Source organism: Ranitomeya imitator, chromosome 7 (genome assembly GCF_032444005.1).
Source record: "Ranitomeya imitator isolate aRanImi1 chromosome 7, aRanImi1.pri, whole genome shotgun sequence".
NCBI lineage: Eukaryota > Metazoa > Chordata > Amphibia > Anura > Dendrobatidae > Ranitomeya > Ranitomeya imitator.
The window spans coordinates 144,688,644-144,711,298 of NC_091288.1; the positions used below are offsets into that span (position 1 = coordinate 144,688,644).

At 43.3% G+C, this 22,655-nt stretch overlaps 1 protein-coding gene across 2 annotated transcripts in view; it reads left to right on the forward strand.

Moving 5' to 3' along the window:
* DNAH7 (dynein axonemal heavy chain 7) overlaps positions 1–22,655 on the forward strand; it is a 560,306-nt gene that overhangs the window by 322,498 nt on the left and 215,153 nt on the right. For both annotated transcript variants that reach the window (XM_069733889.1, XM_069733890.1), the window contains 3 exons: positions 1,670–1,838; positions 2,706–2,832; positions 21,559–21,778. In XM_069733889.1, the coding sequence (XP_069589990.1) occupies positions 1,670–1,838; positions 2,706–2,832; positions 21,559–21,778 (516 nt within the window). The remainder of the gene's footprint in view (positions 1–1,669; positions 1,839–2,705; positions 2,833–21,558; positions 21,779–22,655) is intronic.

Here is a 22,655-nt window from a genome sequence, read left to right on the forward strand (position 1 = left end):
GCTCCGGTAACGCTGGCATTAACCCTGTATGAGGGCTGACTGGATGACTGGAGGGGAGTATGGAGCAGGCACTGACTGCAGGGAGGAAAGAGCGGCCATATTGCTGCCAGACTGTGGCCGTCGCTGATTGGCCGTGGCAATGGTCATGGGCGTTTTGCCACCACCAATCAGCGACTTGGATTCCATGACAGGCTGCGACCAATGAATATCCGTGACAGAAAGACAGAAAAAAAGAAAGACAGAAGGACAGACAGAAAGACGGAAGTGACCCTTAGACCATTATATAGTAGATGGCGATCCCCATATAAAATTATGCAACTCTGAAGATAGATACCCAGTATCACAAGTAACAAATATAAATGACGATATTAAACCTACAGGGACATATTAGCCTATTGCAACCCGCCAAATATATATAGCATGCATGCAGTGCGTAAATAACAAAAGGGAAGGGTATTTGTCCCAGTAAGCTAAATAAGTAGATGTCTATAAACAAACACAAATCAAAATGTGATGTTATGTTGCCTAAGTGCTATCAAAATAAAATATATTGGATATAAGTATATCAATATAAAATAGCTGTATTTAGAGATTACAAATATAGCAAATTCAACACCACTGTTGATGATGCAAATATAGTCCATATACCAACAAGAACATAGAATATACAGACCCTGCAGCAATAAATAGGAACAACACCGTATGCACTACCCGAAGAGGTGCCCAAGTAGGGTCCAACACCATATATCTAGAGAAAATAAACTTAGGCACTCAACTTTGCGGAATTTTATGATTTAATGTAGTCATCAAATTAAACATTTTGGCCACAATAGACGGCCTTCTTCAGTAACAGTGTGCAGGGTTAGAGATATGCGTTAATGACCGCATGTAAAAGTGTACCACATCAGCACTGTAGCAGAGTGAATCTGCAGGGAAGAGAAATGTCCAAAGACCGGGTAACCGGTAATGCATGGGAGCCCAGGTGAATGGCGTGCCGGCGTGGCAGTCAGAGACACGGTATCCACCGCTAGTCGGCGCTCTAGAAAGACTAGGAAGGAGTCTGCAAAGCCAACCGCTGAGACCTTCTGCAGCTAGATGCAGTACGACTGTCTGCAGCCTCTGACATACCCGTGACAATATGTCATGGAGGCTCAGATGCCGAGTAGTCGCTTCTAGAATTCAGAGGCGCACTGCTCATGTCTGGAAGCACCTACCAGCAGCAAAATGGCACCTTTTATATTGTGTCTGGTCTGATGAAGGGTTATTTCCACACCAAATGTGATATAAGTACTACTTGATTTATTTTACTTTATTTAATAAAAAAGCAATAAATCATTAATAAAAATCTTTTAGCTTGATGTCTTTGTTATCATATGGTGACTGTGCTCTTATTGTGTTTCTTGTAGTACATGCCGAATGTAAATGTAGCTCCACATCTTATAAAGGTCTCACATTTTTGACTATTTGATTCAAGTTGCTTTATTCATTGTAGATCTTGTGGTAACAGAGGAGACCCCGAGTAGCATAGCTAAATTTCTAGAAACCTGTCCTACCACATTCTGGTAGGAGATACTTACAGCCAGAAAAAGAGTAACCTTCTACTCTTCTGCCCAATAATACATTCGCTAAGTGTCGTATTCAACAGTCACATATCCTGGTTTGTTTTTAGGTGGTTTTTGTAGATGATGTGAACATGCCTGCAAGAGAGGTCTACGGTGCACAGCCTCCTGTAGAATTACTTCGCCAGTGGTTGGATCATTGGAACTGGTATGATCTGAAAGATTGCTCCATGATCAAGCTAATTGATATACAAATCGTATGTGCTATGGGGCCAGCAGGTAAAGTTCTACTGAAACTATAACTTTACACTTTATGCTACATGAGCAAATAGATTACGTACAGAATGAATAACTTTATAATTCATTATGGAAAGAGCAGGGAATGGCCTGTGGAGTGCCAAGGAACGGCACAGATCACGTGCCCCAGCTCCATACCAGAAAACCAAGAATATGTACTGGAACTGTTACTATTAAATATTCATGACTACACAGATGTTTGGTATTTTTTATGCTCTTATCAAAACAAATTTGAATTTACCGTAATACATTTCTGGCATTGGGGTACAAGTCTGCAGTCACTCCACGTGGGCGGGCATCACCACAGTGTCCTATCCAAGCTCTGTCCCTTTGGTAGAGCTGGTGGGGATTGGTGTAAAAGCACTAAAGGTTACAACATTTGTGCACAACTTCAAGTTACATAAATATTTTGCAATTTTAACATATTTTTCAATGATTAATAACGATAAAAAAACACCTTGATGAATCGGACCTTGTGTTTATTTTCAGTATTTAGTTTTGCTTTACATGTTGCATGCATTTTATTTTATTCTGTGCAAAGTCTATTAATTCAGAGATAATGGTGAAATATTGTAGATCATGTTGGATATTGTGATATTTATCTGTTACTTGTAAATGTATTGCTTCACATGCTATTACAAGCTAGTTTACGACCTGACTAATAAATTAGCAAATTGGTGAATATCGCTGCATTATATAAAATTAGAAAGATATAGAAATTGCCATGACATTTTGAGTCCATTGTCAATTACATTTTTGTCATCTAATATTTAGCAAATTAATTGGTTTAATGCTTTTAGTCCACAGATATTTTCTTATTATAAATTACCTTATTTTCTTGCTGATTAGGTGGTGGAAGAAATGTGATAACCCCGAGATTCCTCAGGCATTTCAACACTATAACAATAAATGAATTTGATGACAACTCTATGTATACTATATTCTCCAGGATACTAGAATGGCATCTTTCCATAAGGTAAATATCATTTCAATGCTCACTGTAGCTGGTTGAGGACATCTCAGTCATTAGTGTCAGTACAATATAAAAATGCATCAGTTGCCATATTCACCATAGTGGGCTAACGCAGAGTATGATATATCAATAAAAGTTCTGTTTACAGTGCAGTTTGTAGAGAAACTATAGATGAAAAAGTGGCGTCCACATCTGCTTCAACATTTCATGGGTCCTCTCTTTTTACCTGGGAGAGAGTGAGCAGGAGTAGATATGGGCAAACCCAAACAGTAAAGTTCGAGGTCCGCACTGAGCACCTACTGTGTACATGGACCCCGAACATTGTCTTCACCAGGAAGTCCATGTTACTGTTCGGGTTCGGCACCCTGAACACAGGTTTTTTCTAATTCTGTCATCTGCATGACAGCGCGAGAAACAGCGGCGGCTCTGACTGGCAGTAAGATTATTACCACCGGTCAGAGCACTGTGTTTCCCAGGCTGTCAGATGACAGCATGAGCCCACAGCTGTGACCGGAGGTGAAAAGTATACCTACGGTCACAGGCGTCAGCTGATGAGACTACTACTTCCATCAGCCTACGTCTGCTGTCGCTAATAACAGTGAAAGCAGGCGGCTCATGGGAGTATTCATCAGCCGCCGCCTGTGCTATAAATGAATAGAAAAAAAATTGGCGTGGGTTCCCCTGGATTTTTGATAATCAGCCAGGCAAAACTGACAGCTGCGGGCCACACCCCTCAGATGTCAGCCTTAACAAAGGCTGGTTACCAAGAATAAAGGGGTCCCATGCCGTTTTTTTAAAATCAGGAAGCAAACACCTGGCATCAGAGGCGTAATCACCTGCGGGAAAGAAAGTCGTGTGCGTGCGAAAGATTTGCAGAGAGCAGGAGATGACGCCAGCTCTTGCAAATCATGTTATCATCCCTACAGGGGTGTGATAACATACAGAGTGGGCTGACTAGTCTAGGGAAACAAGTGCCCCATCGACTACTCAAATAGTACTCTATAAAGTGCTTATTAGGCAGGGTGTTTATAGCGCAGGTGCCGGGTGATAAATACTCCCATCAGCCACCGCCTACTCTTGCTGTTATTAGCGGCAGCAGGTGTAGGCTGATGGGAGTAGTAGTCTCATCAGCCGACGCCTGTGACCGGAGGTAAGCTTTTTACCTCCGATCACAGCTGCGGGCTCACGCTGTCATCTGACAACGTGGGAACCACAGTTGTCTGACTGGCGGTAATGATCTTACCGCCGATCAGAGGCAGTATTTTCCGCGCTGTCATGCACATGTGGCAAACGCTGGATGTTCACGCTCCCCATTTATGTGAATGGGGTCCGGGTTCAGGTACTGTTCTGGTAACCAAACCAAGCTTTTTTTTTAACTGTTTGGCCGAACCCACCCTACCGGAAGATCCAAGGGTTCTCTCATCACTAATCAGGAATGTGTAAAGAAAAGCTGTTCTATCGTTGGCATCACAGCTTTGATGTTTTTTTTGTTTTTTTTTGCTCAACAAAACCTGTATTAAATTGAGAAAAACATTTTTGCTTTATACTTTGTATTTATAGGATGCAACATTTTTTTGCCTCAAATAAAGTCTTAAAACTACATTGTGTGAACATATCAGTACCATATTCTGCACTATGCATTCTTGTATTTTGACCACCTAATGTTGAGGTTTCCTTACTAGCAGATATTATGTGCTAAGCAGTTCTGAGCCAGGGCATTGTTCCTTCTGAAGTAGACAATAAAAAACAATATCAAATTACTATAGAGCGAAATACTTAGACCTAATTGGTTTGGGTGTCTTTGCCACTTTTGGCATATTCACATCATTTTTGCCCAACTCTGGCAAGTGTGCAAAATGGAGACGGACAGGTTGTGGCGATTCATGCTTGTCAAGTTCATGTCCCTGATTAAAGTGAGATTTGTGGCAAGGTGCAAATGGAAGTGCATGCCACGTTGCGCCTTGTCTGATTCATAAGAGGGGTTGTCTAGGCTTGGGGATCAAGTCTTGGGGATCAAGTCTTCAGTCAATTAATGCAGTCACTTAATCTGCAGTCACCACCCCTTTAAGAAGCATGCACCTTTACCTTGTTTCGTCATCGAGACCAGTGTGAAAAATACTGGTCTTGATGAATTGTGACCTGTATTCCTAACAGTGAAATGGCTCCCAGGTATTGAAGGGTAGAGAAAGGACTTATTATCAAACCTAGAGGTTGAAGGACGTTAAGAGGTACACTACCGTTCAAAAGTTTAGGGTCACCCAGACAATTTTGTGTTTTCCATGATTACTTATACTTTTATTACTCAAATGAGTTGCCAAATGAATTGAAAATCTAGTCCAGACATTGACAAGGTTTGAAAAAAAGATTTTTATTTGAAATCATAACTTTCTCCTTCAAACTTTGCTTTCGTCAAAGAATGCTCCCTTTGCAGCAATTACAGCATTGCAGACCTTTGGCATTCTAGCAGTTAATTTGCTGAGGTAATCTGGAGAAATTTCACCCCATTCTTCCAGAATCCCCTCCCACAAGTTGGGTTTACTTGATGGGCACTTTTTGCATACCATACGGTCAAGCAGCTCCCACAACAGCTCAATGGGGTTGAGATCTGGTGACTGCGCTGGCCACTCCATTACAGATAGAATACCAGCTGCCTGCTTCTTCCCTAAATATTTCTTGCATAATTTGGAGGTGTGCTTTGGGTCATTGTCCTGTGGTAGGATGAAGTTGGCTCCAATCAAGTGCTGTCCACAGGGTATGGCATGGCGTTGCAAAATGGAGTGATAGCCTTACTTATTCAAAATCCCTTTGACGTTGTACAAATCTCCCACTTTACCAGCACCAAAGCAACCCCAGACCATCACATGACCTCCACCATGCTTGACAGATGGCGTCAGGCACTTTTTCACCATCTTTTCAGTTGTTCTGCATCTCATAAATGTTCTTCTGTGTGATCCAAACACCTCAAACTTGGATTCGTCTGTCCATAACACTTTTTTCCAATCTTCCTCTGTCCAATGTCTGTGTTCTTTTGCCCATATTAATCTTTTCCTTTTATTAGCCAGTCTCCGATATGGCTTTTTCTTTGCCACTCTGCCCTGAAGGCCAGCATCCCAGAGTCGCCTCTTCACTATAGATGTTGACACTGGCGTTTTGCGTGTACTATTTAATGAAGCTGCCAGTTGAGGACCTGTGAGGAGTCAATTTCTCAAACTACAGACTCTAATGCACTTGTCTTGTTGCTCTGTGCAGCAGGGCCTCCCACTTCTCTTTCTACTCTGGTTATAGCCTGTTTGCGCTCTCCTCTGAAGGGAGTAGTACACACCGTTGTAGAAAATCTTCAGTTTCTTGGCAATTTCTCGCATGGAATAGCCTTCATTTCTAACAACAAGAATAGACTGTCGTGTTTCACATGAAAGTTCTTTTTTTCTGGCCATTTTGAGAGTTTAATGGAACCACCAAATGTAATGCTCCAGATTCTCAACTAGCTCAAAGGAAAGTCAGGTTTATAGGTTCTTTAATCAGCCAAACTGTTTTCAGCTGTGCTAACATACTTGCACAAGGGTTTTCAAGGGTATTCTAACTATCCATTAGCCTTCTTACGCAGTTAGCAAACACAAAGTACCATAAGAACACTGGAGTGATGGTTGTTGGAAATGGACCTCTATACACCTATGAAGATATTGCATTACAAACCAGATGTTTTCAGCTAGAACAGTCATTTACCACATTAACAATGTATAGAGTGTATTTCTGAATTATATGTTAGCTTCATTAGAAAAAATGGTGCTTTTCTAAGTTTCTAAGGACATTTCTGAGTGACCCTAAACTTTTGAACGTTAGTGTATTTAGAGCAGTAAAAGGGTTAATGGTTCATTCTTATTTGTTTAGGACAGGGGTGGGCAATTAATTTTCCTTAGGGACCATGTGAGAGACCATGACTGTTGAGGATTGCAGAATAAATAAACTGACACTATTTCTCTTATTATAATTAATATAACTATTGAGATGTCATATTGTTATCTACAATGGGTACTCCTTCAATATTTTTTCTTTTTTCTGTAATGAAATTTAATTTACTGGGGGTGCACCAGATATCTTCTTTAAATATTGGAAGCAGCAATTAGACAATTTAGAGATTACCTGCAAGATTAGAGCAGGGTGGAGCTTGTTTAGGAAACATTATAAACGAAATGTGGAGAGAGACACAGTATAAAATCATACATGGACCATCTATGCTTTCAATATACCCAAAAAGGATCCTCTATCAATAGACTAACTGCATGTCCTAAATGCCATCTCTCTATCTCTGACCTCATACATGGCCTTTGGTCTTGTTCTGGGGTCTGGTGTCAAATTTGATTAATACCATTTGGGGTTCAGGTTACTCCTTGTCTCCTTACCTAGCCTTGTTTCACTTCCGGAATAACACAGATGCTTCTAACAAGAAGATAGGTGGTCCTCCCAAACTGCTGCATACCTTGCTTATATTGGCAAAAAAACACTTCTTAAATATTGTCTAGATCCAGACTTACCCCCTATCACAGAACTGATAGCACAAATAAAACATTTCATGGAGGTAGAACAGCTGGTTGCCCTATGTGATGAAGAAACACAAGCAGGCAAGTTTCTTTTGAAATGGAAGGAATTTATTGTGAATTGTTGCTCTTCGGGGGGGGAAAAGAGAATATGGTTAATCCTTTTGTATCTACAGCCTGGTATATATTAAAGGATCTCAAAAATATTCTGAGATTACTACGCCTACATTAAAAATGGGGAGAGAGATAACTGGCCATTAGGCATGAGCGAGTATAATCGTGGGTATTCGGTACTCGGCGAGTAATGAAGTACTCGCGGTATATATATATATATATATATATATATATATATATATATATATATGTATGTCATTGACACATATATCTAATATATGAAGCTGAATGTGTGTGTGTGTCTGTGAGTATGTCCAGGATTGGCATCTGCACCGTCGCAGCTACAGCCACAAAATTTTGCACAGTGACACGTCTGGACCCCAAGTACATCATAGGCTATGTTGTGAGGCAAAATTTTAACCCCGCGATTTTCCAATTCACCAAACAATGTGAATTATATACTTAACAAAAAAGTGTGAAACACCTGAATTATCTAATATATAAAGCTGAATGTGTGTGTGTATGTGTGTGTGTGTATGTGTGTATGTGCGGGATTGGCATCTGCACCGTCACAGCTACAGCCACAAAATTTTGCACAGTCACACGTCTGGACCCCGAGAGCGTCATAGGCTATGTTGTGAGGTGAAATTTTAACCCCGCGTGTTCCAATTCACCAAACAATTTTGCCCCTATCTACATAATGGGGGAAAAAAGTGAAAGGAAAAGTGTTGGAGGCGTCGCAGCTACAGCCACAAAATTTTGCACAGTCACACGTCTGGACCCCGAGAGCGTCATAGGCTATGTTGTGAGGTGAAATTTTAACCCCGCGCTTTCCAATTCACCAAATAATTTTGCCCCTATTTACATAATGGGAAAAAGTGAAAGGAAAAGTGTTGGAGGCAAATTGACAGCTGCCAGATGTGAACAAGGGGGACTTAAAGAATGAGAGCGATGGCGCCAAAGAGTATATACCGTACAGTTGCTAAGGTGGGGCCCCGACATGGGATACTCACCACACACGGGGATATGAACACACACACAAAATGCGCCACACACTACCCTCAGCACACATTTCACCACACATACACCAACCTCGCCACATAAAAGTCGAAACACAAAAGTCGCCACTCAAAACTCACCACGCGCAGAACTCACCACATGCAAAAACTAGGCTCACGCAAAGCTCGCCACAAGTGCAAAACTCACCTCATGGAAAACTCGCCACACGCAAAACTTGCACACGCGGAAAAATTGCCACATGCACAAAAGTTGCAACACATGCAAAAGTTGCCTCACACAAAACTTGCACATACTCAAAAGGCACCACACATAAAACTCGCCACACGCAAAACTTGGCATGCGCAAAACTTGCTGCACACAACTTGCTACACTAACCTGTCACATGCAACTCGACACACAAAAAGTTGCTACACGCATGTTGCCACACAAAACTCATCTCACAAAAGTCGCTACATGCATGTCGCCACACGCAACTCAACACACACAACTTGACAAACTAAACTCGCCCTAAAACACACACAAGTCTGGTATTATCCTTCAAAAATAAAAATCTGATTAATAAGCAGACAAACTACAAGAGCAACAAATGTACCATATAGGAAATACGGCAGCTGTCACCTGTCTATTATGTGTATATGTGGGAGCTAATATATACTGCCAGGGGGAGGGCTTCCTGTTGGCTGGGGATTTATGAGGCTGCCAATTTAGCTTACAAATACTGAGGTAAAAATACTGAGCAAATAACGTGTGAACGCGGTCTAATACAGGAGGAGATGACATACAGATATATACTATATACAGGGGAGATGACACACAGATATATACTATATACAGGAGAGATGACACACAGGTATATACTATATACAGGGGAGATGACACAGGTATACACTATATACAGGAGGAGATGACACACTGGTATATACTATATACAGGGGAGATGACACACAGATATATACTATATACAGGAGAGATGACACACAGGTATATACTATATACAGGAGGAGATGACATACAGGTATATGTTATATATAGAAGATGACATACAGGTATATACTATATACAGGAGGAGATTACACACAGATATATACTATATACAGGGGAGATGACACACAGGTATATACTATATACAGGAGGAGATGACATACAGGTATATACTATATATAGAAGGAGATGACATACAGGTATATACTATATATAGGAGATGATGACATACAGGTATATACTATATACAGGGGAGATGACACACAGCAGGTATATACTATATACAGGTGAGATGACATACAGGTATATACTATTTACAGGAGATGACATACAGGTGTATACTATATATACGGGAGATGACAAACATGTATATACTGAGGTGAAAATGAGAGGTGTGAGGTGAAAATGAAAAGGTGTGAGTGCAAAATGAGAGGAGTGAGGGAAAATAGTGGAGTGATCGGAAAATGACAGATGTGAGGTCGAAATGACAAGTGTTAGGGGGGAATGAGAGGAGTGAGGGAGAAAATGAGAGGTGTGAGGGAGAAAATGAGAGATGAGGGGGAAAATGAAAGATGTGATTGGGAAAATGAGAGGCATGATGGGAAAATAAGAGAAGTGAGGTGCTATAACTATGTGCGGCACTTGCGGTTTTGCCGCGATCCGGCAAATGCGGTACTTGCAGTAATGGAAAAAAACGCTGCTAGCAGTGTTTTTTTTGTCTCACCGCAAGTGCAAAATCGCAAGTGCCGCACATGTCTGCAAGTAGCCATCACTACCTGTCCCTGCACCTTGCTAGCTCATCCCTAACCATCCCTCTCTGACCTACAACTACACTATAAAGCTTTACAAAAACAATTAACTGACATATACCTATGATAATGAGGGCTCCAGGGTACGGCGTAGACTGGGACGGGCAGTCTTCTGGTCTCCATTCTCTCGCTGTGCACACCCTCAGTCCCTGCCTCACTGCCTGTGCACAGACATCCCTCCACCGGACCCGGTAATCACCGCTTGCAGTAGCATACCGGCAGAGGTGTATGTCGGTTTTCTGGCACCCGGGGAAATAATTCATTTTGGCGCCCCCCCAGCACACATGCGATTTTCACACTTAGTCATGTACCGACAAGCTTCTCTTCCTAATACTCTCAATGTTCAGTGAAAAACAGAGAAGTGAAGAGAAGCTCGTTGTGAAAGTCGCATGTGAGTGAAGTATCCATGTGACAACTACTGGAACCTGCAGAGCTGAATCCTGGCATCGCCGGCTTCTGAATTCTCACAACGAATGCACTGCACACTTTTAGAATTCTCCCTTGCATGTGGACAGTCATGTCATCACAAGCATGTGATTTGTATACTTCTGACCACATTCCGACTAGACATTCCCGGCCTCACTCAGTTCATTTTCATAAAGTGAGGCCACGCATGTCTAGTCAGCACGTGACCGCATGTATGTAAATCGCCAGCACGAGAGAATCCTGACAGTGTGCAGGGCGCACTGTGAGAAGTCAGAAGTCTGCAGTCACAAAGAATGACTGCAGACTCATTAAAAACCTGGACATCCCCCTTTAATGCTCCTAACATAAATAAAGCATGAGAGTTAGTATCACAAATTACATACAGGTAACTGATAGATGACGTCGCCTCTGGAGCCGTTCTTCTTTTCTTCATCTTGTCCAGACCCCATGATGAGTTTTCTCATCCACAGCCGTCTCTGCAGACCTCCATCTTCTCCGCTCTTTTGCAGAAAATCTCCATACGATACCCTTAATGATTTAAGTGTCATTATAATGCTCCTGAATAAAAAAATTGCCCCTCACTATATTGTCTGCACAAAATATGACCCCCACACTGTCCCTCTTATGGTACATGTTCTTCACACTGACCTCTCCTTTCCATACCGGCCCCCTCTTCACACTGTCCACTCACACTGTGTCACCCCTATCGGGCCCAGTATTTATACTGTACTCATCACACTACCCCTCGTTGGTATACTGTCCCCTCACTTTCTATAATGCCTGTGCACCTGACTCCCCATACTGTGTCTGCACACATCCCATCACCCTCACTCCCCGTACTCTGTCCACATACATTTTTCACATCACTACTCATACTGTGCCCCGTTCGCTCCCCATACTGTCTGCCCCCATCACCCCGTACTGTTTTCTCATACATGCCCCCCATTGCCCATGCATGCCCCCATTCCCCAGTACTGTTTCCTCATGCATGCCCCCATTCCCCGTACTGTTTCCTCATACATGCCCCCATTGCCTAGTACTGTTTCCTCATACATGCCCCCCATTCCCCCGTACTGTTTCCTCATACATGCCCACCATTGCCTAGTACTGTTTCCTCATACATGCCCCCCATCCCCCATACTGTTTCTTCATACATGCCCCCATTGCCTAGTACTGTTTCCTCATACATGCCCCCCATTCTCCCATACTGTTTCCCCATCTCCCCCTTTGCTCTTCATTTTGTGTCCTCAAATATCCCCCCACACATTAAATCCCCCATCCCCACTCCAATTCTTTCCACACATAATAAATCCCCCCTATCCTCACTCAAATTGTCCTCACACATAATAAATCCACTCATCTCTACTCAAACTCACCACGCACATAATAAATCCCCCTATTCCCACTCAAATTGTTTCCCCCTCCCATCTTGTAGGAATGGCTCAGCTCCCCCCTCCCATCTTGTATGGATGGCTCAGCTCTCCCCCCTTGTATGAATGGCTCAGCTTTCCCCCCCTTGTATGAATGGCTCAGCTTCCCCTCCTTGTATGAATGGCCCAGCTTTCTCCCCCTTGTATGAATGGCTCAGCTCTCCCCTCCCTTGTATGAATGGCCCAGCTTTCCCCCCTTGTATGAATGGCTCAGCTCTCCCCCTTGTATGAATGGCTCAGCTTTCCCTCCCCTTGTATGGATGGCTCAGCTCTCCCCCTTGTATGAATAGCCCAGCTTTCCCCCCTTGTATGAATGGCTCAGCTCTCCCCCTTGTATGAATGGCTCAGCTTTCCCTCCCCTTGTATGGATGGCTCAGCTCTCCCCCCTTGTATGAATGGCTCAGCTTCCCCCCCCCCTTGTAGGAATGACTCAGCTTTCCTCCCCCTTGTATGAATGGCTCAGCTTTCCTCCCACTTGTATGAATGGCTCAGCTTTCCCCCCTTGTATGAATGGCTCAGCTTTGCCCCCTTGTATGAATGGCTCAGCTTTCCTCCCCCTTGTATGAATGGCTCAGCTTTCCTCCCCCTTGTATGAATGGCTCAGCTTTCCCCCTTGTATGAATGGCTCAGTTTCCTCCCCCTTGTATGAATGGCTCAGCTCTCCCCCCTTGTATGAATGGCACAGTTTCCTCCCCCTTGTATGAATGGCTCAGCTTCCCCCCCCTTGTATGAATGGCTCAGTTTCCTCCCCCTTGTATGAATGGCCCAGCTTTCCCCCTTGTATGAATGGCTCAGTTTCCTCCCCTTGTATGAATGGCCCAGCTTTCGTTCCCCCCCTTGTGTGAATGGCTCAGCTCTCCCCCCCTTGTATGAATGGCTCTGCTTCCCCACTTGTATCAATGGCCCAGCTTTCCCCCCCTTGTATCAATGGCCCAGCTTTCATCCCCCCTTGTATGAATGGCTCAGTTTCCTCCCCCTTGTATGAATGGCCCAGCTTTTGTCCCTCCCTCTTATGAATGGCTCAGTTTCCTCCCCCTTGTATGAATGGCCCAGCTTTTGTCCCCCCCTTGTATGAATGGCTCAGTTTCCTCCCCCTTGTCTGAATGGCTCAGCTTTCCCCGGCTCCTGCTCCCATCTTGCGTGCATGGCTCGCTCTCCCATCCTCCCTCTTTCATCCTCCTCCGCCTCCTCCCTGGCTGTCATACTCACCTTTCCACAATGCACCGAACCCAGCTCTGTCCCGGCGCGGCAGCTTCTTCCTGCGTGAGCGGTCACGTGGTACTGCTCATTAAGGTGATGAATATGCGTCCATATTCATCACCTTAATGAGCGGTACCATGTGACCACTCACACAGAACGAGCAGCGGGCGATGAGACCAGGCATTGCTGGAGTAGGTGAGTATGACGTCCTCAAGCTGGGGAGGGGGTTCGTGAGGTGGGAGGCGGGCGGAAGCGGGGAGGAGGCCCCGAACTTAAATAAAAAATAAAAAAACAACACAGAACAGAACAAAATACATGCTCAGGTGTCGCCCCCCCCCCCCCCCGCGCGCATCGTCCTGCCCTAGGCATGTGACCCCAAGTGCCTAGTGGCAAATACGACCCTGTAAAACGGGCTGAACAAAAGTATCCTGTGAAACGTTTAGGAATTGCAACCATTTTTCCCCAAAGCGTCCTCATTTCAGGGGCTCAAAAGTAATTGGACAGATTATCTTTACCATGAATATAAATTTCATGTTTAAAGGGAACCTGTCAGCAGGATTGTGCACAGTAACCTACACACAGTGTCAGGTTGGCACTGTTATACTGATTAAAATGATACCTTTGTTGATGAAATCCATCTTGTGATTGTTGTTTCTTCTTCATTATCAGTTTTGAGTTAATGATATGCTTGTGTTTCGGACAATGGAGAAACTTGGCACTCAAAAATACTTTAGCGTGGATAGTTATTTATTCAATGTGCATCCATAGAGACAAAAGTTGAACGTTTTCGGTCCACATCCGGACCTTCATCAGAACAATTATACTGGGAAATATGTATATCCTGTCAAAACTGGTTCCAACAGAGTTTTCAAAGAAGCCTGGATGCGAAGAGGAATCCTGAGTGTGTCCACGCACATGGAGGGCGACAGAAGTCGCGTGGTGAGTTGCCCTCTGTTGGAACCAGTTTTGACAGGATATACGTATTTCCTAGTATACCAGTATAATTGTTCTGATGAAGGTCCGGATGTGGACCGAAAACGTTCAAATTCTGTCTCTGTGGATGCACATTGAATAAATAACTATCCATGCTAAAGTATTTTTGAGTGCCAAGTTTCTCTATTGTCTGGATTGCTTTGGGCTGGATGCCCTACTTGAGCACCTAACTCGCATGATAGTACGAGTGCCGTGTTGTACCACTACAAATTTGATGCTTGTGTTTCGGGGCGGCCTGTGGGAGGGTCTTCATGTGGTGCTCTGATTAGATATTCATTAGTATGGCTTCTGACAGGTCACTGATCACTCACTGACCTGCCCCCATCTTACATACTGATTATTATATGTATTGGAAAAGAAAACTCACCTTCAGCAGGCATCGGCGCCTGCACTGCAGCGTGATGGCATGTATAATGTGCATTAAATTGTTTTATTTAGTCATTTACATTGCAGCTGCGCAGGCTCCGGCAGCGCCATCTTGGTGGAGACAATTTTTTTCCTCTAGAAAAATGACACCTGCAGCATTTGCGCAGTACCATCTACTATATAATTGTCTAAGGGTCACTTCCGTCTGGCTGTCTGTCTGTCTTTCTGTCATGGATATTAATTAGTCGCGGCCTCTGTCTGTCATGGAAATCCAAGTTGCTGATTGGTCGTGGCAAAACGCCCACGACCATTGCCACGACCAATCAGCAACGGGCGCAGTCCGGCGGCAACATGGCCGCTCCTTCCTTCCTGCAGTCAGTGCCCGCTCAGTACTCCCCTCCACTCAGCCCTCACACAGGGTTAATGCCAGCGTTACCGGAGCACGGTGTAACGCACTCCGGTTACGCAGCTATTAACCCTGTGTGACCAACTTTTTACTATTGATGATGCGTATGCAGCATCAATAGTAAAAAGATCTACTGTTACAAATAATAATAATAAAAAAAAGTTATTCTCACCCTCCGATGTGTCGTCCTTTACTCGGCAGTGCAAGCGGCAGGTACTGGTGCTAAGGATGCTATGCAATAAGGACCTGCCATGACGTCACAGTCATGTGACCACGACATCATCACAGGTCCTGCGCTCATACTAACCCTGGGACCGGAAGCTGCCGCGTGCACCGCACACAGGCAACAGGACTACAAGGGGCCCGCGGAAGGTGAGTATGTTTATTTTTTAGCCTGTTACATACGTGGCTGGGCAATATACTACTTAGCTGGGCAATATACTACGTGACTGGGCAATATACTACGTGACTGGCCAATATACTGCGTGACTGGGCAATATACTACGTGCCTGTGCTGTATACTACGTGGCTCTATGCTGTATACTACATCGCTGTGCAATATACTACGTGGCTCTGTGCTGTATACTACGTGGCTCTGTGCTGTATACTACGTGGCTGGGCAATATACTACGCAGCTGGGCAATATACTATGTGACTGGCCAATATACTATGTGACTGGGCAATATACTACGTGACTGGGCAATATACTACGTGTATGTGCTGTATACTACGTGGCTCTGTGCTGTATACTATGTGGCTCTGTGCTGTATACTATGTGGCTGGGCAATATACTACGTGGCTGGGCAATATACTACATCACTGGGCAATATACTACGTGACTGGCCAATATACTACGTGACTGGGCAATATACTATGTGACTGGGCAATATACTACTTGACTGGGCAATATACTACATGGCTGGGCAATATACTATGTCACTGGGCAATATACTACGTGACTGGGCAATATACTACATGGCTCTGTTCTGTATACTACGTAGCTGGGCAATATACTACGTGACTGGGCAATATACTACGTGGCTGGGCAATATACTACGTGGCTGGGCAATATACGTCACTGGCCAATATACTACGTAGCTGGGCAATATACTACATGGCTGGGCAATATACTATGTGGCTGGGCAATATACGACGTCACTGGCCAATATACTATGTGGCTGGGCAATATACTACGTGGCTGGGCAATATACTACGTGGCTGGGCAATATACTATGTGGCTGGGCAATATACTACGTGGCTGGGCAATATACTACGTGGCTGGGTAATATACTGTACTACGTCACTGGCCAATATACTATGTGGCTGGGCAATATACTACGTGACTGGCCAATATACTACGTCACTGGCCAATATACTATGTAGCTGGGCAATATACTACGTGGCTGGGCAATATACTACGTGGCTGGGCAATATACTGTACTACGTCACTGGCCAATATACTATGTGGCTGGGCAATATACTACGTGACTGGCCAATATACTACGTGACTGGGCAATATACTACTTGACTGGGCAATATACTACATGGCTGGGCAATATACCATGTCACTGGGCAATATACTACGTGACTGGGCAATATACTACGTGGCTCTGTGCTGTATACTACGTAGCTGGGCAATATACTACGTGGCTGGGCAATATACTACGTGGCTGGGCAATATACTACGTCACTGGCCAATATACTACGTAGCTGGGCAATATACTACGTGGCTGGGCAATATACTATGTGGCTGGGCAATATACTACGTCACTGGCCAATATACTATGTGGCTGGGCAATATACTACGTGGCTGGGCAATATACTACGTGGCTGGGCAATATACTATGTGGCTGGGCAATATACTACGTGACTGGGCAATATACTACGTCACTGGCCAATATACTATGTAGCTGGGCAATATACTACGTGGCTGGGCAATATACTACGTGGCTGGGCAATATACTGTACTACGTCACTGGCCAATATACTATGTGGCTGGGCAATATACTACGTGACTGGCCAATATACTACATGACTGGGCAATATACTACGTGACTGGGCAATATACTACGTGACTGGGCAATATACTACGTGACTGGGCAATATACTACTTGACTGGGCAATATACTACATGGCTGGGCAATATACTATGTCACTGGGCAATATACTACGTGGCTCTGTGCTGTATACTACGTAGCTGGGCAATATACTACGTGGCTGGGCAATATACTACGTGGCTGGGCAATATACTACGTGGCTGGGCAATATACTACGTGGCTGGGCAATATACTACGTGGCTGGGCAATATACTACGTGGCTGGGCAATATACTACGTGGCTGGGCAATATACTACGTGACTGGGCAATATACTATGTCACTGGCCAATATACTATGTGGCTGGGCAATATACTACGTGGCTGGGCAATATACTACGTGGCTGGGCAATATACTACGTGGCTGGGCAATATACTACGTGGCTGGGCAATATACTACGTGGCTGGGCAATATACTACGTGGCTGGGCAATATACTACGTGGCTGGGCAATATACTACGTGACTGGGCAATATACTACGTGGCTGGGCAATATACTACGTGGCTGGGCAATATACTACGTGGCTGGGCAATATACTACGTGGCTGGGCAATATACTACGTGGCTGGGCAATATACTACGTGACTGGGCAATATACTACGTAGCTGGGCAATATACTACGTGGCTGGGCAATATACTACGTGGCTGGGCAATATACTACGTCACTGGCCAATATACTATGTGGCTGGGCAATATACTACGTGGCTGGGCAATATACTACGTGGCTGGGCAATATACTACGTCACTGGCCAATATACTATGTGGCTGGGCAATATACTACGTGGCTGGGCAATATACTACGTGGCTGGGCAATATACTACGTGGACATGCATATTCTAGAATACCCGATACGTTAGAATCGGGCCACCATCTAGTCTGTTATATCGGCGATGAGATTTTTTTTTTCAGAATCAATGTATATGACTAAATAAGGGAATAATAAGGGAAGTGTCCAGGGCAAGGAGGGTATAAAGTATACTGTGCAGCTGTACCTGGCAGATCAGACAGTGTCATGAATGCTCTACCTAATCTCTAAGGGTAAACCTCTGAGAGTCTGTGTGGGAGCTGACTTTTCCTTTATCCTAAATGGAATAATGCTCATATTACATAGTTAATGAAAATGTTCAATGATTCTAAAAGAACAAGTAAACAATATTTCAGCTAAATTTTAGTTTTAAATTAGGTTTTCCACATTTTTTTTTCCAAATAAGTTTAACCTTCAGGTTATTTAACATCATTAATTGAGTATATTTTCCTGATGCAGGTTTTGATTTTTCTTTTTCACGAGTCTGTATTTTTTAATCAGTGTAATCAGTGTCATCATTACTTTTAACAACTTGGTAGTAATATTTTGAAATTGCTTTAATGAATGTAAATGTCAAGTGGAATGTTTACATGTTTCAGTAGCTGCTATAAATACCTGTTGGATACCTAAATGATGAGCAACCTTGCTTTTCCTAACAAATTAAAAATAGCATCTTTTAGAGAAAGCTTAAATTGCAATAAAAAAAATCTAAGGCTGCGTTTACATCACATTTGTGCATCTGAAGCCCTGATAAAGGGAATCAGGCGTATCTACAGGCAGGGCCATTGAGCCTGATAAAGCAGATGGGGTCACTTTCTGCTCTGGCTGACCTCATTTTTAGCAGTGTCCGCCTTTTTGAGGTGGGCATGAAAGTGTTGTCAACTGTGTTTTTGTGCCCATCTAAAAAAGTTAAATATTGCCTAAGCACAAAGTGTCTTAATTAAAGTTAATGGCCCCGTAGACGTTTACGCTGGAATCATCCCAGATGGAAGCCCCGATAGAGCCTCTGACATGTGGCAACAACATGATTTGAACATAGACTAGCAAACTTTTTATAATTATTAAATGGGTTTTGCCATCTAAGACTCTCGCCATCATTCTTCCCTGTTCAGCTTTACATTGTGGGCTTCAGTCTGAATATCCAAAAACGGTTTTCAGATGTGCTCCTAACATATTCATCAACTTTACTGAGGAAGATGAAATCCAAAATATCAAGCTTTTTTCTCATTTGACTTTATTTTCATGCATTGATTCATAAAAAAGCCTTTAATGGAGGTGAATCCTGTTCAAGGGTATGACTAGGGAAAAGCAGGAGCAGCGGTTAGTAATGGGCACCAAATGGGTAACAATCTTGGTCGCGGTCAATGCAATTTCAACCAGATCTGTGAGGGAAGTGGGCATATTGGTACGAGCACTATTTCACAGTGGGAAACTATTCTGTGGAAGGGAGCCAGCCAGGATGAGGAAGAAGGCATGGAAGTGTGGACACTTGAGAAATGTGATTATTGTTTTTAATAGTAGTGTGAGAAGCTCTATGGGGGCACACTGCGACAGCACAATTGGTGAGTTGCTTCTAGATGGGGGCCACAATGGGCATTGGGGACAATATTACTTCAAGGGGGCCATAGAGGGAGGCAATATTACTATATGGGGACCACTTAGAGGGACATTATTAATATACAGGGGACGCAATTTGGAACATCATTATTATACGCGGATAGGGAACATGTTACTACAAATGGAAATATCACTACTATGCCTGGGCCACAAAGAGGGGGATTACATCTCTTTGAGGTCATAATAGACATTTAATGTTACTGTATCAGTGCCACAGTGGGGGCAACCATACTGTATGTGGGTACAACAGAACATAAACATTACTATTGTATGAAGAACATGAGGAAACACAGCTACTGTATTGTGTTTCGTTTTGGGGGAAACTGTTACTGTGGAACAACAGTAGGGTATGGGCTTCTAATGCAGACTCTATGTATGAATGCCCATTCATCTGTGCAACATGCTGGTGGGTAGGGGGTGATCCAAGGCTAACTTTTGCCCTGGAGCCCATAGGACACTAGAGCAGAGAAGGAGAGAGAGGTGTCACAGGCTGCAGCAGTAATAGTATGACTACTTCTAAAGTGACCAGTGCAGCCAATCGCTGGGCTTAGCGGTAATGCCAATTTATTCAGCCTGAGAACAAAGGACCTAGTGATTGGGTGCAGTGCTCTGTGAGCTGTAGCCATAACGTTACACCTGCAGTGTGTCAGCAAACATCGGAGCAGCAGTGGAGCGGCAGCACTGGACCTGCAGAGGGTGAATATAGTGGAGTTTCTTGTTTATGTAATAAAAAAAGTGTTGGAAAATCTCTTTAAGCCTTTGTTCACATGAAATTTGTGACCTTTGTTTAACATATATACCAGATATAAATAATGGGGCTTTCCATGCCAGTGCAAGCTTTCACAAGCCCTGTGGCATCCAAATCCTGATTGTGTGTAATTAAACACAGTCTCGGGGTTTGGCTCTGCTTATCAGACCAAGTAATCGCCATGCGACTGCCCTTATGTGATTTGCACACTTACAGTTATGTGCCAAATGGCTTCTCTTTCTACTTCTCTCAATGAAACAGTGCGTAGTTTTCACTGAATATTGAAAGAAGCAGTAAAAGAAGCTAGTGGGCATGTGACCTTAAGTATGAAAACTATACATGAGCAGTCACACACGACCACCTGATATTGCATATTTAACACCTTGTTAGCACTTGGCATGCTACAGTGATTGCCGAAAGTTTCCTTTAGCTTCAAAAACCCCTATAAACATGTCCCTTTTCCAAAAATGTATGCCCGCAGACTCAGTTACCTTTAAAAAAACAAACTGACCATTCCTCAATAGCGCTACAGCCAAACTGAGCTCAGTGGCTCGTGCCATCTATGTTGGCAGATTTACTGAGCTGTGGATGTGACATGACCGCTGCAGCCAAACAACAGAGACAAGGACAGCAGCAATTACCCAATGCTGGATCCTGGGGAGGGTGAGTGAATCTCCGTTTGTTATTTTACACCTAGATGAGCATGCGGACAGATGTTCTTTTGAACGCCATTTCAACCTCTCAATTAGCATGTTGTGCACTTACAAATACAACAGCCCTGTTTCATCAAGACCAGTGTTGTTCACTCCAGTCTTGATAAAGAGGTGTGGTGGAATCAGGGGCACATGATTCATTAATGAGGCACATGTGAAAAGTGGAGTGTGCCTCCATGCGGCTTACCACTGATTTCTGGCATTAAGCACTCCACCACTTGTCATGAATTAGATGAACTTTGGTGTCTCACCCCTATCCTGCCATAACTCTACCTATTTTGGCAGAGCTGAGCGAAACAGGCTTGAAAAATTGGGGCCATAATATAAATATTGTTAACTGTCGACCTTTTCTTCAAAAATTTTGCAAGTATCAAAAATACAAAATCCATTTGTATTTTAATGACATAAATTCATTGTAACAAATTGCTTCTCATATTACTCATAAATGTGTGTCTTTCTTTGTTTCTACGTTAGGTATAACTTTCCAAGTGAATATACAGTATTAACACCACAAATAATACACAGCACCATGGCCGTGTACAAAGAAGCAATGAAGAATCTATTGCCAACTCCAACAAAATCTCACTACCTCTTCAATCTACGCGATTTCTCTCGTGTAATTCAAGGCATCTGTTTATCACGTCCTGAGACATCAGACTCACCTTTGCTAATTAAGCGCCTATGGGTTCATGAGGTACAGACGTTTTGTCAAATAGACAACTGATTCTTTTTATTGTCTTGTATTTTTGGATCTACTTTTGGCTTTGGCTGAACAAAATAAGAACAGGGACCTAAAACTTTTCACACAATTCATAGTTATCCACCGCTCCTGGCAACTTCTTATATTTTATAACAGGTGGGAACCTGTGGCCAGACGTCTGTTCTGTATTACATGGTGATCATGTAAATGTAATACATGGATACATTGAGTATTCTAGAGTAGCTATGTGTTCTAGATTTGATTATCAAAAGCAGTTTGTTAGGGATGTGTTTTAGTAGACACACATGGCACATTTGTTATGGCAGTTGTAAAAATACCAAGTCATTCGGTGTTGGGCAGAACAACTCCCACACGATACTTGGACAATATGGATGCATGTTCAAACAGAATGGACTACTTATCCAGATACCAGTATCTGCAAAAGTAGATAGAACAGCACTCCATTTGTATGTAAGCCTCCAAAAGTGTAAGCTTTATACATCTAGATCCAGAGAAAACATCGCTTGTGAAAGAAACGTATTTCTTGTTATCAATGTTTTGGGTCACAGGTCCTTAATCAGGCATGTTCTAAAGTAGTTCCCAAAATTGAATGGGTTTTAGTAAGAAGGCATAAAAAGGTGCTCTCCTCTGAGTCTTGGACCTGTAGGGATTCAAGCTCAGCATTAGTGACCTACTTAGCACAATAGCAAAACAAGGTAAGGTTTATTGCGTTTCTCCACACAGCAAATGAAAAACACTTTCTCCAGCATAAGAAAATCAAAATGTCACAGCATTTCTTCAGCCCAAAACGTCTAATAAAGCACACAATCCTTTTGTCTGGTTAGGCACAGTGCAGTAACACGGTTGGACT